Source organism: Atractosteus spatula (genome assembly GCF_055471065.1).
Source record: "Atractosteus spatula isolate fAtrSpa1 chromosome 10 unlocalized genomic scaffold, fAtrSpa1.hap1 SUPER_10_unloc_1, whole genome shotgun sequence".
In the NCBI taxonomy this organism is placed as follows: Eukaryota; Metazoa; Chordata; class Actinopteri; order Semionotiformes; family Lepisosteidae; genus Atractosteus; species Atractosteus spatula.
In genome coordinates, this window is record NW_028296612.1 from 4,046,012 (window position 1) to 4,060,126 (window position 14,115).

The window sequence follows — 14,115 nt, forward strand, 5'->3', positions numbered from 1 at the left end:
GACTTTTTTTTTTTTTTGCTGGATTCGCTGCTACTGTAGGTATCTGATGTACAAGTTTAAGCCGGACTGTCTGATCAGCGAAGCTCCAGAAAGCTTGTCAGACGACAGTGTAAAGTCGGGCTCTTGTGTTGTCTTTCTCTTCCTGCTCCAGTGACTGGTTGCTCCCTGCTTAGAGGCACAGCTCTGCTGTTGTCAGCTCTTCGGTGGGGTAAGTGTGAGAGTAGAAATCCTCTATACACTGCGCAGGACCGAGGATACGACAAGCGTGATGCAGAGACCACGCACAAAGCTGAGACGCACTCTCACCACCCGGGCAGTGATGTTCAGTGCAGCTCAGCAATGCAAATGGGTTAAACTTCATCCAACTGTATGTAGCTTAGTGATATTTCTTATTCTGTTTTTTTTTTTATTATATAAAACGTGTCTAGTTGTTGTTGTGTGTGTCTCTCTCTCTCTCCTCTGTGTGTCTCAGAGGGTGTGTTCGGTTGTGTTGCTGTGTGTCGGAGGGTGTGTGCAGTTGTGTAGTTGTGTAGGTGTGTCGGAGGGTGTGTACAGTATATAGTTGTGTAGCTGTGTGTCGGAGGGTGTGTGCAGTTGTGTAGCTGTGTAGCTGTGTGTCTGAGGGTGTGTGCAGTTGTGTAGTTGTGTAGCTGTGTGTCTGAGGGTGTGTGTAGCTGTGTGTCTGAGGGTGTGTGCAGTTGTGTAGTTGTGTAGCTGTGTGTCTGAGGGTGTACAGTATGTAGTTGTGTAGCTGTGTGTCTGAGGGTGTGTGCAGTTGTGTAGCTGTGTAGCTGTGTGTCTGAGGGTGTACAGTATGTAGTTGTGTAGCTGTGTGTCGGAGGGTGTGTGCAGTTGTGTAGTTGTGTAGGTGTGTCGGAGGGTGTGTACAGTATATAGTTGTGTAGCTGTGTGTCGGAGGGTGTGTGCAGTTGTGTAGCTGTGTAGCTGTGTGTCTGAGGGTGTGTGCAGTTGTGTAGTTGTGTATCTGTGTGTCTGAGGGTGTACAGTATATAGTTGTGTAGCTGTGTGTCTGAGGGTGTACAGTATGTAGTTGTGTAGCTGTGTGTCTGAGGGTGTGTGCAGTTGTGTAGCTGTGTAGCTGTGTGTCTGAGGGTGTGTGCAGTTGTGTAGTTGTGTAGCTGTGTGTCTGAGGGTGTCTGTAGCTGTGTGTCGGAGGGTGTGTGCAGTTGTGTAACTGTGCTGCTGTCTCTCTCAGCCTCAGCAGCTCCAGTCCCAGTGTTCCTGACAGTTGGGGACTCGGTCACTCTGCCCTGTGATGGGACACCAGCCGCTGGGATCCCCGAGGACCAGTTACACGTCCAGTGGAAAACCCCCACGAGGCCTGTGCTGGATTTCCACAGCGGACGAGCCTTTCCCGGCCCCGGGTTCGAGCCCAGAGCCCAGGTGTCCCGGGAGAAGATCAGACAGGGGGACTTCTCCCTGAGCCTCCTCCAGGCCTCCTTCTCCGACAGCGGGCTGTACGAGTGTTATTACAGAGGGACGGACGGCCTGATGAAGCTTCTTGGTGAAGTTGAGGTCATCGTCCTAGGTAACCGTCACTCTTGATCGCTCTGCAGCGCTGAAGAAACTGTGCAAACACGCCAGCACAGAAAAGTACACAAACAGGACAAAAACAGTGCAAAAGTAATTCGGCGAACAGTGCAAAAAGAGTACAGTGATCAATAAAGAGTACAAGTAGTCCAGCTTTAAGTACAGTTTCGGCTTGCATTCAGGTGTCGTGTGTGTAGTAGTGTTGGAGTACAGTCGTTGTGGGGACAGGAAGCAGTGAGGAGAGATCATAGCATGATGGGAGGGAGTGGGGGCGTCACCAGCTTGACGGCTCCGGGGAAGAAGCTGTTTTGGAGTCTAGTTGTGTGCGACTGGAGCGTCCGGAACCTTCTGCCAGATGGTAGGGGGGACAAACAAGTTATGACTGGGGTGCGTGGGGTCAGACATAATTCTGGTGGCTTTTGTCAGACTGCTGGTGTTGTAGATTTCCTGGATGGATGGTTAGGCACTGCTGATGATGTGTTGGGCAGAGATGTGTTTGTGAATATGTCTGTTTCTTTGTGTCTGTCAGGGGGTGTCTAGGTGTGTTGCTGTGTCTCTCTCTCCAGTGTGTGTCTGTCAGGGGGTGTCTAGGTGTGTTGCTGTGTCTCTCTCTCCAGTGTGTGTCTGTCAGGGGGTGTCTAGTTGTGTTGCTGTCTCTCTCTCTCCAGTGTGTGTCTGTGAGGGGGTGTCTAGGTGTGTTGCTGTGTCTCTCTCTCTCCAGTGTGTGTCTGTGAGGGGGTGTCTAGTTGTGTTGCTGTGTCTCTCTCTCTCCAGTGTGTGTCTGTGAGGGGGTGTCTAGGTGTGTTGCTGTGTCTCTCTCTCTCCAGTGGGTGTCTGTCAGGGGGTGTCTAGTTGTGTTGCTGTCTCTCTCTCTCCAGTGTGTGTCTGTGAGGGGGTGTCTAGGTGTGTTGCTGTGTCTCTCTCTCTCCAGTGTGTGTCTGTGAGGGGGTGTCTAGGTGTGTTGCTGTGTCTCTCTCTCTCCAGTGTGTGTCTGTGAGGGGGTGTCTAGGTGTGTTGCTGTGTCTCTCTCTCCAGTGTGTGTCTGTCAGGGGGTGTCTAGGTGTGTTGCTGTGTCTCTCTCTCTCCAGTGTGTGTCTGTCAGGGGGTGTCTAGGTGTGTTGCTGTGTCTCTCTCTCTCCAGTGTGTGTCTGTGAGGGGGTGTCTAGGTGTGTTGCTGTGTCTCTCTCTCCAGTGGGTGTCTGTCAGGGGGTGTCTAGTTGTGTTGCTGTCTCTCTCTCTCCAGTGTGTGTCTGTGAGGGGGTGTCTAGGTGTGTTGCTGTGTCTCTCTCTCTCCAGTGTGTGTCTGTGAGGGGGTGTCTAGGTGTGTTGCTGTGTCTCTCTCTCTCCAGTGTGTGTCTGTCAGGGGGTGTCTAGGTGTGTTGCTGTGTCTCTCTCTCCAGTGTGTGTCTGTGAGGGGGTGTCTAGGTGTGTTGCTGTGTCTCTCTCTCTCCAGTGTGTGTCTGTGAGGGGGTGTCTAGGTGTGTTGCTGTGTGTCTCTCTCTCCAGTGTGTGTCTGTGAGGGGGTGTCTAGGTGTGTTGCTGTGTCTCTCTCTCTCCAGTGTGTGTCTGTGAGGGGGTGTCTAGTTGTGTTGCTGTGTGTCTCTCTCTCTCCAGTGTGTGTCTGTGAGGGGGTATCTAGGTGTGTTGCTGTGTCTCTCTCTCCAGTGTGTGTCTGTGAGGGGGTGTCTAGGTGTGTTGCTGTGTCTCTCTCTCTCCAGTGTGTCTCTGTGAGGGGGTGTCTAGTTGTGTTGCTGTGTCTCTCTCTCTCCAGTGTGTGTCTGTGAGGGGGTGTCTAGGTGTGTTGCTGTGTCTCTCTCTCCAGTGTGTGTCTGTGAGGGGGTGTCTAGGTGTGTTGCTGTGTCTCTCTCTCTCCAGTGTGTGTCTGTGAGGGGGTGTCTAGGTGTGTTGCTGTGTGTCTCTCTCTCCAGTGTGTGTCTGTGAGGGGGTGTCTAGGTGTGTTGCTGTGTCTCTCTCTCTCCAGTGTGTGTCTGTGAGGGGGTGTCTAGTTGTGTTGCTGTGTGTCTCTCTCTCTCCAGTGTGTGTCTGTGAGGGGGTGTCTAGGTGTGTTGCTGTGTCTCTCTCTCCAGTGTGTGTCTGTGAGGGGGTGTCTAGTTGTGTTGCTGTGTGTCTCTCTCTCTCCAGTGTGTGTCTGTGAGGGGGTGTCTAGGTGTGTTGCTGTGTCTCTCTCTCCAGTGTGTGTCTGTGAGGGGGTGTCTAGGTGTGTTGCTGTGTCTCTCTCTCTCCAGTGTGTCTCTGTGAGGGGGTGTCTAGTTGTGTTGCTGTGTCTCTCTCTCTCCAGTGTGTGTCTGTGAGGGGGTGTCTAGGTGTGTTGCTGTGTCTCTCTCTCCAGTGTGTGTCTGTGAGGGGGTGTCTAGGTGTGTTGCTGTGTCTCTCTCTCTCCAGTGTGTGTCTGTGAGGGGGTGTCTAGGTGTGTTGCTGTGTGTCTCTCTCTCCAGTGTGTGTCTGTGAGGGGGTGTCTAGGTGTGTTGCTGTGTCTCTCTCTCTCCAGTGTGTGTCTGTGAGGGGGTGTCTAGTTGTGTTGCTGTGTGTCTCTCTCTCTCCAGTGTGTGTCTGTGAGGGGGTGTCTAGGTGTGTTGCTGTGTCTCTCTCTCCAGTGTGTGTCTGTGAGGGGGTGTCTAGTTGTGTTGCTGTGTGTCTCTCTCTCTCCAGTGTGTGTCTGTGAGGGGGTGTCTAGGTGTGTTGCTGTGTCTCTCTCTCCAGTGTGTGTCTGTGAGGGGGTGTCTAGGTGTGTTGCTGTGTGTCTCTCTCTCTCCAGTGTGTGTCTGTGAGGGGGTGTCTAGGTGTGTTGCTGTGTCTCTCTCTCCAGTGTGTGTCTGTGAGGGGGTGTCTAGGTGTGTTGCTGTGTCTCTCTCTCTCCAGTGTGTGTCTGTGAGGGGGTGTCTAGTTGTGTTGCTGTGTCTCTCTCTCCAGTGTGTGTCTGTGAGGGGGTGTCTAGGTGTGTTGCTGTGTCTCTCTCTCTCCAGTGTGTGTCTGTGAGGGGGTGTCTAGGTGTGTTGCTGTGTGTCTGTGAGGGGGTGTCTAGGTGTGTTGCTGTGTCTCTCTCTCCAGTGTGTGTCTGTCAGGGGGTGTCTAGGTGTGTTGCTGTGTCTCTCTCTCCAGTGTGTGTCTGTGAGGGGGTGTCTAGGTGTGTTGCTGTGTCTCTCTCTCCAGTGTGTGTCTGTCAGGGGGTGTCTAGGTGTGTTGCTGTGTCTCTCTCTCCAGTGTGTGTCTGTCAGGGGGTGTCTAGGTGTGTTGCTGTGTCTCTCTCTCCAGTGTGTGTCTGTGAGGGGGTGTCTAGGTGTGTTGCTGTGTCTCTCTCTCTAGTGTGTGTCTGTGAGGGGGTGTCTAGTTGTGTTGCTGTGTCTCTCTCTCCAGTGTGTGTCTGTGAGGGGGTGTCTAGGTGTGTTGCTGTGTCTCTCTCTCTAGTGTGTGTCTGTGAGGGGGTGTCTAGTTGTGTTGCTGTGTCTCTCTCTCCAGTGTGTGTCTGTGAGGGGGTGTCTAGGTGTGTTGCTGTGTCTCTCTCTCCAGTGTGTGTCTGTGAGGGGGTGTCTAGTTGTGTCACTGTGTCTCTCTCTCTCCAGTGTGTGTCTGTCAGGGGGTGTCTAGTTGTGTTGCTGTGTCTCTCTCTCCAGTGTGTGTCTGTGAGGGGGTGTCTAGGTGTGTTGCTGTGTCTCTCTCTCTCCAGTGTGTGTCTGTGAGCGGGTGTCTAGGTGTGTTGCTGTGTGTCTCTCTCTCCAGTGTGTGTCTGTGAGGGGGTGTCTAGTCGTGTTGCTGTGTCTCTCTCTCTCCAGTGTGTGTCTGTGAGGGGGTGTCTAGTTGTGTTGCTGTGTCTCTCTCTCCAGTGTGTGTCTGTGAGGGGGTGTCTAGGTGTGTTGCTGTGTCTCTCTCTCCAGTGGGTGTCTGTCAGGGGGTGTCTAGGTGTGTTGCTGTGTCTCTCTCTCCAGTGTGTGTCTGTCAGGGGGTGTCTAGGTGTGTTGCTGTGTCTCTCTCTCTCCAGTGTGTCTCTGTGAGGGGGTGTCTAGTTGTGTCTCTCTCTCCAGTGTGTGTCTGTGAGGGGGTGTCTAGGTGTGTTGCTGTGTCTCTCTCTCTCCAGTGTGTGTCTGTGAGGGGGTGTCTAGGTGTGTTGCTGTGTCTCTCTCTCCAGTGTGTGTCTGTGAGGGGGTGTCTAGGTGTGTTGCTGTGTCTCTCTCTCTCCAGTGTGTGTCTGTGAGGGGGTGTCTAGGTGTGTTGCTGTGTCTCTCTCTCCAGTGTGTGTCTGTGAGGGGGTGTCTAGGTGTGTTGCTGTGTCTCTCTCTCCAGTGTGTGTCTGTGAGGGGGTGTCTAGGTGTGTTGCTGTGTCTCTCTCTCTCCAGTGTGTGTCTGTGAGGGGGTGTCTAGTTGTGTTGCTGTGTCTCTCTCTCCAGTGTGTGTCTGTGAGGGGGTGTCTAGGTGTGTTGCTGTGTCTCTCTCTCCAGTGTGTGTCTGTGAGGGGGTGTCTAGTTGTGTTGCTGTGTCTCTCTCTCTCCAGTGTGTGTCTGTCAGGGGGTGTCTAGTTGTGTTGCTGTGTCTCTCTCTCTCCAGTGTGTGTCTGTGAGGGGGTGTCTAGTCGTGTTGCTGTGTCTCTCTCTCTCCAGTGTGTGTCTGTGAGGGGGTGTCTAGGTGTGTTGCTGTGTCTCTCTCTCCAGTGTGTGTCTGTGAGGGGGTGTCTAGGTGTGTTGCTGTGTCTCTCTCTCCAGTGTGTGTCTGTGAGGGGGTGTCTAGTCGTGTTGCTGTGTCTCTCTCTCTCCAGTGTGTGTCTGTGAGGGGGTGTCTAGGTGTGTTGCTGTGTCTCTCTCTCCAGTGGGTGTCTGTCAGGGGGTGTCTAGGTGTGTTGCTGTGTCTCTCTCTCCAGTGGGTGTCTGTCAGGGGGTGTCTAGTTGTGTTGCTGTCTCTCTCTCTCCAGTGGGTGTCTGTGAGGGGGTGTCTAGGTGTGTTGCTGTGTCTCTCTCTCCAGTGTGTGTCTGTGAGGGGGTGTCTAGTTGTGTTGCTGTGTGTCTGTGAGGGGGTGTCTAGGTGTGTTGCTGTGTCTCTCTCTCCAGTGTGTGTCTGTGAGGGGGTGTCTAGTTGTGTTGCTGTGTCTCAGTCTCTCTCCAGTGTGCGTCTGTGAGGGTGTGTATGTGTGTATAATGCTGTATTGTGTCTCTGTCTCCTCAGCTCTCCCACTATCGGTGCGTCTGGGTGACTCGGTCACTCTGCCCTGTGATGGGACCAGGGCTACTGGAATCCCTGAGGAGCAGCTCAGAATCCATTGGCAGACTCCAGACAGACCAGTGCTTGATGTCTCCAGTGGAAAACAGTATCCTGGCCCTGACTATAAGAGCAGAGCTGAGGTGTCCAGAGAGAAGATCAGACAGGGGAACTTCTCTCTCACCCTCCACCACACAAAGCTCTCAGATGAAGCTGAATACAATTGTTATTACAGAGGGAACCATGATCAACTGCAGTTTCTCCATGACGTAAGACTCACTGTGACAGGTAACACATTCTGTTACCTCTTCTTACAAATAAACAGTTCATAGTTTACATTTACACATATATTTAGGGTGCCCTCCAAACTAATTCCTAACTCTGATAAAGTTGAAGCGAACATGTCATCAACGTTTCTTTGTTAAACATTTCTAAAAACGTTATACAGCATTGCACCGAGCAAAGCAATCCTTGTTATAGAAGAAGTCTAAAACCCACAAGGGCTTCAGACTTGGAGCAAGCCTCACCAGCGCCTCCTGCTGGGAGCAGACAGCCCCAGGATACACGAGAGGGATTATATATCTTCACTGAGCGCCTGGGAGCCCCCCAGGAGGAGTCTGGTCTGGTCTGCTCAGCCTGTTAGCACTGCGACCTTCAGCAGGAACAAGCCGTTAGAAAATGGAAGCACTTTGTCCACAACCTCTTCTTGACTCTAGCTGGTGGACTCGCAGGGTCAGGGCCTCCTAGATCCATACTTGCGTTTGCTGTCTACCGGAAACATGATAAGCTGGAGTCTCCTCATGATGTTGGACTCACTGTCACGGGTTACAGTCACACAATGTTTTCCTCTGTAATAGTAAGTAGTTCATGATTCAGTTTAACACGCACACAGGTGTAGGATTTAAGGAGCCACAGTCAGATCTCAGTGGTGTTCACGGCTGTGTGAAATTGTAACATCAGGGTATGAGAACACCTGCCTGTGGACCTCAGAGCTCCTTACTCATGAGACCCACACAAGCTGCCAGGGTGACGTGGAACTAAATGTACGATATTTTCTCTGAGAACACTTTGGTTTGAGGATACAAAACTGTGATTAATTCAAGTTTAAAAAGAAATGAGGGACATGAAAGAGCAGAAACAGAATTTACATGAAATCAGTTGAGTCAGTAAGAAAACGGGTCCTGTAATAATCATTTCAAGTATTTTAGCATGTGTCTAATCCCGTCGCCCATTAAAATGCTAGACTGGATATTGTAGTGTCCCACCCCTGGAAGCACCTGGGAGCTCCAGCTGGCAGACTCATTTCCCCTCGTCTGTAATCAGGGGTCACTGTCCTTTGTCTTCAACCTCCAGCTGGACAGTCACACACGTGTCCCTCTCTACTCTCCTGCCCACCCCTCCACCCTGAGTGACTTACTGTCCAGCACCTCTGGTACACTGAGCCTCCTCTATATCCAGCCTGTACTCTCTTTGTCCTGTGGAATGTGCCTCCTCTTCTCTCAGCTGATCCACACAAGCAGATCCAGGTGTTCTGTGAAGTGAGATGAAATTCATGGTGACTCCGTCTGTCTCTTTCAGTTCGGACAGAGACCCGCAGTGCAGTGTCTGGAGGAGATCTCTCAGTCCCTGTGTTTGATGACGATGAGGTGGAGGTGCTGTTTCACAACACTGTGGTTTATCCCAGAAGCTCAGACACCCAACATGAGCATGTCTCAGTGCAGAACGGCTCTCTGATCATCCACAGAGTCACGCAGGCTGATCAGGGCAGCTACACTGTGAGAGACAGGAGAACCAAGAGGACCATCAGTGTCATCACTGTCACTGTCACTGTCAAAGGTGAGGAGAGCTCCTACACTCTCATTTCTCCTGTTCCTCAGCTTTGAGCTCTTAAATTTCAACGGAGACAGAGTTGAACAGAGTATATCAAATAAAGTCAGGGTCCTGTCTACAGCTGAGAATAGAAATGTTATATTGGGGTGTTGAAAGATTTGAGGTTGATTGAAGATTTCAGGTGTGACTGACACTGAGAGAAATGCAGGATACAGTTTGGAGAAGGAGAAATAAATAGCAACAGATGATAGAGATGAAACACTCATAGAATTCACCCCAGAAATCTCTGGAGTCTGTTTCCAGAATCAGATCCTTTCACTGCTGAACCTAAACACATGACTGGTGATGAAGATGTGCACAGAAATATCCTTTAACAGAATACAGGGGGTCATATAAAGTTTCTGTTGTCACCTGGTTTTTAAAACCGAAAATACAGTATATAATCCTCACATCTTTACGTACAAATCATTTACATTTCTGTTACTAAGTCTTAAATCAGTTTACTGAAAGATGTCGATCTTTTCATGTTTGTAATATCTTACAAGGTAGAACTGGGTAAAAGTTCTGCTTTCATGATGTTCGGGTAGTAATTTGAATTATGAGACATTCATGTGGACCAGTTAGAACAATCAGTTCAGTGCCTGATCTGAATCAACACCAGTGAGTTACACCACATTGTCTGCTCTGTTGTCTGTACGTTTATACTGTTGCAGCCACACAGTATGGCTGTGTTCTGGATAGATGATCAAGAAGATTTTCTAGACAAAAAGAGCCATATCCTCTTTTCACAGTCAGATATCTTCAAAAAAGGCACAACAGCAAATACAAAACTGATTTCTTTCTGTTCTTTTCTAGTGTCAGACAAAAAAAATCCTCATCAAAGAGATAAAGGTAATGTTTCTGTAATTTAATATTGCAGCTTCATTATGTAGTGTTGCTAGTGCAGTAGACCAGTCTGTTACAATAGGAGCTCCAGTCCCAGTCCAGTAGAACAGTCTGTTATAATAGGATCTCCAGTCCCAGTGCAGTAGAACAGTCCTGTTACAATAGGAGCTCCAGTCCCAGTCCAGTAGACCAGTCTGTTAAAATAGGATCTCCAGTCCCAGTGCAGTAGAACAGTCTGTTACAATAGGAGCTCCAGTCCCAGTGCAGTAGAACAGTCTGTTACAATAGGAGCTCCAGTCCCAGTGCAGTAGAACAGTCTGATACAATAGGAGCTCCAGTCCCAGTGCAGTAGAACAGTCTGTTACAATAGGAGTTCCAGTCCCAGTCCAGTAGAACAGTCTGTTACAATAGGAGCTCCAGTCCCAGTGCAGTAGACCAGTCTGTTATAATAGGAGCTCCAGTCCCAGTCCAGTAGAACAGTGCTGTTACAATAGGAGCTCCAGTCCCAGTCCAGTAGAACAGTGCTGTTACAATAGGAGCTCCAGTCCCAGTCCAGTAGAACAGTCTGTTACAATAGGAGCTCCAGTCCCAGTGCAGTAGAACAGTCTGTTACAATAGGAGCTCCAGTCCCAGTGCAGTAGAACAGTCTGTTACAATAGGAGCTCCAGCCCCAGTGCAGTAGAACAGTCCTGTTCTCCAGGTTGATGGGATGTGAGAGTTTGTCCTTCAGGAAGTGATGGAGAACAGACTAACTGTGATCTAGATGTTCTCCAGGTTGATGTGATGTGAGAGTGTGTCCTTCAGGAAGTGATGGAGAACAGACTGACTGTGATCTAGATGTGATCCAGGTGTTGCTGTGTTTCCTTGCAGACTCTGACCACAGAGACTGGTGTACTGGTGTGATAGCAGGTGTATCTGGTGTCCTGGGAGCCTTAGTTCTCGCAGCAGTAGGATTTGTGATCTGGTGGTGTAGGAGGAGGAGGAGGAGGAGGAGGAGGAGGAATCAGCAGGATGGATTAGCACCAGAAGGACGTCAGCCAGACCAGGATGAGGGAAACCCAGAGAATGTTCCTCTTAATGATTCAACACCAGGACCAGCTGTCTGCAGTGAGAGAGACACAGATTCTGTACCTCACAGGGTCCGGAAAGAACTGTTCGTTACAGATACTATACCACCAGGACCAGCTGCCTGCAGTGAGAGAGACACAGATTCTGTACCTCTTGATACTATACCACCAGGACCAGCTGTCTGCAGTGAGGACACTTCCAATTCGACCAGCAGTGAAAATCCTCCAGCTCAGAGAGAAGAGCAGCATGCAGACACGGAGTCTGGAGAGGAGCAGAGGGAGTTATCAGAAGCTGAGGAGAGCCAGGAGTCTGCTCCTCTTAATGGTTTATCACCAGGACCACCTGAGCCAAGTGTGGACACTGCTTGTTTGACAAACAATGAGGCACCTCCAGTTCAGAGGGAAGATCTGAGTGAGGTATCAGACACTGAGGACAGACAGACTGGAATCTGCACAGGAGCTGAGGGAGCTATCAGACACTGAGGACAGACAGACTGCAGTCTGGACAGGAGCTGAGGGAGTTATCAGACACTGAGGACAGACAGACTGGAATCTGCACAGGAGCTGAGGGAGTTATCAGACACTGAGGACAGACAGACTGCAGTCTGGACAGGAGCTGAGGGAGCTATCAGACACTGAGGACAGACAGACTGCAGTCTGGACAGGAGCTGAGGGAGTTATCAGACACTGAGGACAGACAGACTGCAGTCTGGACAGGAGCTGAAGGGGTTATCAGACACTGAGGACAGACAGACTGGAATCTGCACAGGAGCTGAGGGAGTTATCGGACACCAAGGACAGACAGACTGCAGTCTGCACAGGAGCTGAGGGGGTTATCAGACACTGAGGACAGACAGACTGCAGTCTGGACAGGAGCTGAGGGGGTTATCAGACACTGAGGACAGACAGACTGCAGTCTGGACAGGAGCTGAGGGGGTTATCAGACACTGAGGACAGACAGACTGCAGTCTGGACAGGAGCTGAGGGGGTTATCAGACACTGAGGACAGACAGACTGGAATCTGCACAGGAGCTGAGGGAGTTATCGTACACTGGGGACAGACAGACTGCAGTCTGGACAGGAGCTGAGGGAGTTATCGGACACTGGGGACAGACAGTGGACTGGACAGTTCTGTATGAACAATTCTCTCTTTCTTCAGTACCAGCTGCTCTCAGTAAAACCTCCTGTATTTCTGTACTCTGTGTGTTACTGTTCTCTTCTGATTTGTCTTCTGACTGGGGGAACTCTCTGTAAGAAAGCTTTGTTTTTTTCAAAATGCTGTATATCTTAATATAACTGGCTTAAAGCTGGGATGTTGAATGCAAACTGTTACTGTGCAACATCTTTACACGTTTAATACATTTTTCTATCAATAAAGTGATGTTTGTCTGGGTACTTCCTCTGAGCTGAGCCTGGAGGGAAGATTTCAGGCCAGCAGCCAAATAACCCTGCAACTCACAGCTGGCAGCCCCACTGAAGCTCAGCAGGTGTGAGCCTGGTCAGTACCTGGAGGGGAGACTCCTGGGAAAAACTAAGGTTGGTGCTGGGAGAGGTGTTAGTGGGGCCAGCAGGGGGCGCTCTCACCCTGCGGTCTGTGTGGGTCCTGATGCCCCAGTATAGTGATGGGGACACTATACTGTAAAACAGGCGCCATCCTTCGGATGAGACATAAAACCGAGGTCCTGACTCTCTGTGGTCATTAACAATCCCAGGGTGTTTCTCGAAAAGAGTAGGGGTGTTACCCCAGTGTCCTGGTCAAATACCAGTAATGGCCTCCTAATAATTCCCATCTCTGAACTGGCTCCATCCCTCTGCTCTCCTCCCCACTGAGAGCTGGTGTGTGGGGAGCGTTCTGGCGCACTATGGCTGCTGTCACGTCATCCAGGTGGGGCTGCACACTAGTGGGGGTGGAGGGGATCCCCATGACCTGTAAAGCGCTTTTGAGTGGAGTGTCCAGAAAAGCGCTGTATAAGTGTAAGACATTATTATTATTATTCTTCATCGGGGATCCACAGCCTACTGGTCTGCCGCTCCCAGGATTCAGAGCGGGCAGCTGTGGGTCCGATTACTCTGGTGGTCTCCAGGTCCAGGCCTGGGCCGCTCTGACGGAGGGGGTCGATTACGAGACTGGGAACACCAGAGACTAGAACACTCGAATCACGTCCTGGGCACTGCTCTCTCCTGCAACTGAAACCTTCTTCAAGAGGGTTTAGGGAAAGATCTTTGTTTGCAGCTGCGACCCGCTGGCTTGAATGATCCTGTTCCCGAGAGCCCCTCTCCTGGTCACCTGTCTTCCCATGCCAGATTCCCCCCTCAACGGAGTGGAAACTGCCCAGAGTCTGTGTTAAGGAGGGGCCCTATAACATATTAACGTGCATGCAGGGGTTATTAAAAAAATAAGTAGAAGGAGTGTCTTTTGAGGTGGGTTGTTTTTCCCCACTAACTCGTTGATTTAATCCAGGTGTAAGGCGCGCATGCTCGCTCGCAGGAACGCGAAGCGCCTGTTCGCTTACCCGGAAGTGACGTAAAAACAGACGCGACCAGTAGCCCCGGCAAGAGATTTCTTTTGTTGTTGTTTTATAAAAAGTTTTTATTTTGGTAAATACAAAAGGGAAAATACAACAACCGGGGGGAGTTGTACATATAAGTGTACAAATGGCAGAACAAGACTGAACAAAGGTAGTTTTTTTTAACGCTACACCCATGTATGTAAACTTTTGCTAACAAAACTGTTTTGAATGGATCTGCGAAATGTTATTGTTCAACATTCAAAGGTAAATGTTAAATGGAAAGATTTTGATATTATTTTATATTTTGTTAGATCTGATTTGGATAAAGGACATGTTTTTATTATTCATCTGTTAGTTATTTTGGCTAAATACTCAATCCACCAAAGTAAATGGTCTCATACTGCTCCCTCTCTTCTTGCTTTTAAAGTAGAATTACTTTTTTTATTTAAATTCCGTTAAAATGCGAAGAATCAAATAGCGAGAGACACAGTGGAAATATGTCAAAAGTATCATTTTTAGTTTTTACATTTGTGAATTCCTCTGAAGAGGTGCTGCGGTGAAGCGCGTGTTTCGTCCTGTTGTTTTATCTGCTTTAAAAAGAACGGACCATCCCCGCTGCCTCTTTTAAAGACTTGCAGTGGAAGTTTGGTCTTCTCGATTTTGTGCGAAAGTCTTTTAATCAGCACCGTTGTACTCATTGCAGGGGTATAGTTTACTGCATCAAGTCTTTTGACACTGGCTGCCTTTCAAGTGTGCTCCTTCAGATGCCACCAGTGAGGATTCTGAATTAAATCGCACCCCGTCTTGCGGAGTCTAGATCTGCTGTGCTTGTCTTCCTGTGACCTTTTTTTTCTTACGGTTGTCGTTTGGGGTTTTGCGCTGCTGTTCCGTGAAAGGGTACAGAGAGCCGAGGCATAGAGCACATAGCTCTGACCGCAAGCCTGCTCGTCTGTAGAGATCTTGCGAAACCCTCAGCTCAAGGAGTATTGTTTCCAGGCCAGAGTCAGATTTCTACTGTTTATTTGCTTCTGTAGTTTAATAAGCTCTGTATGATACAGCATCTATTC

At 49.8% G+C, this 14,115-nt stretch overlaps 1 protein-coding gene across 1 annotated transcript in view; it reads left to right on the forward strand.

The window, feature by feature from the left end:
- Positions 1-11,853, forward strand: part of LOC148813513 (uncharacterized) — a 17,488-nt gene extending 5,635 nt beyond the window's left edge. Inside the window, exons 2-9 of the mRNA XM_088908106.1 lie at positions 152-208; positions 1,217-1,549; positions 6,724-7,044; positions 8,335-8,592; positions 9,442-9,477; positions 10,342-10,578; positions 10,780-10,955; positions 11,008-11,853. Of these exons, the coding sequence (XP_088764232.1) occupies positions 152-208; positions 1,217-1,549; positions 6,724-7,044; positions 8,335-8,592; positions 9,442-9,477; positions 10,342-10,578; positions 10,780-10,955; positions 11,008-11,073 (1,484 nt within the window). The 3' untranslated portion in view covers positions 11,074-11,853. The remainder of the gene's footprint in view (positions 1-151; positions 209-1,216; positions 1,550-6,723; positions 7,045-8,334; positions 8,593-9,441; positions 9,478-10,341; positions 10,579-10,779; positions 10,956-11,007) is intronic.
- The last annotated feature ends 2,262 nt before the right edge of the window (positions 11,854-14,115 follow it).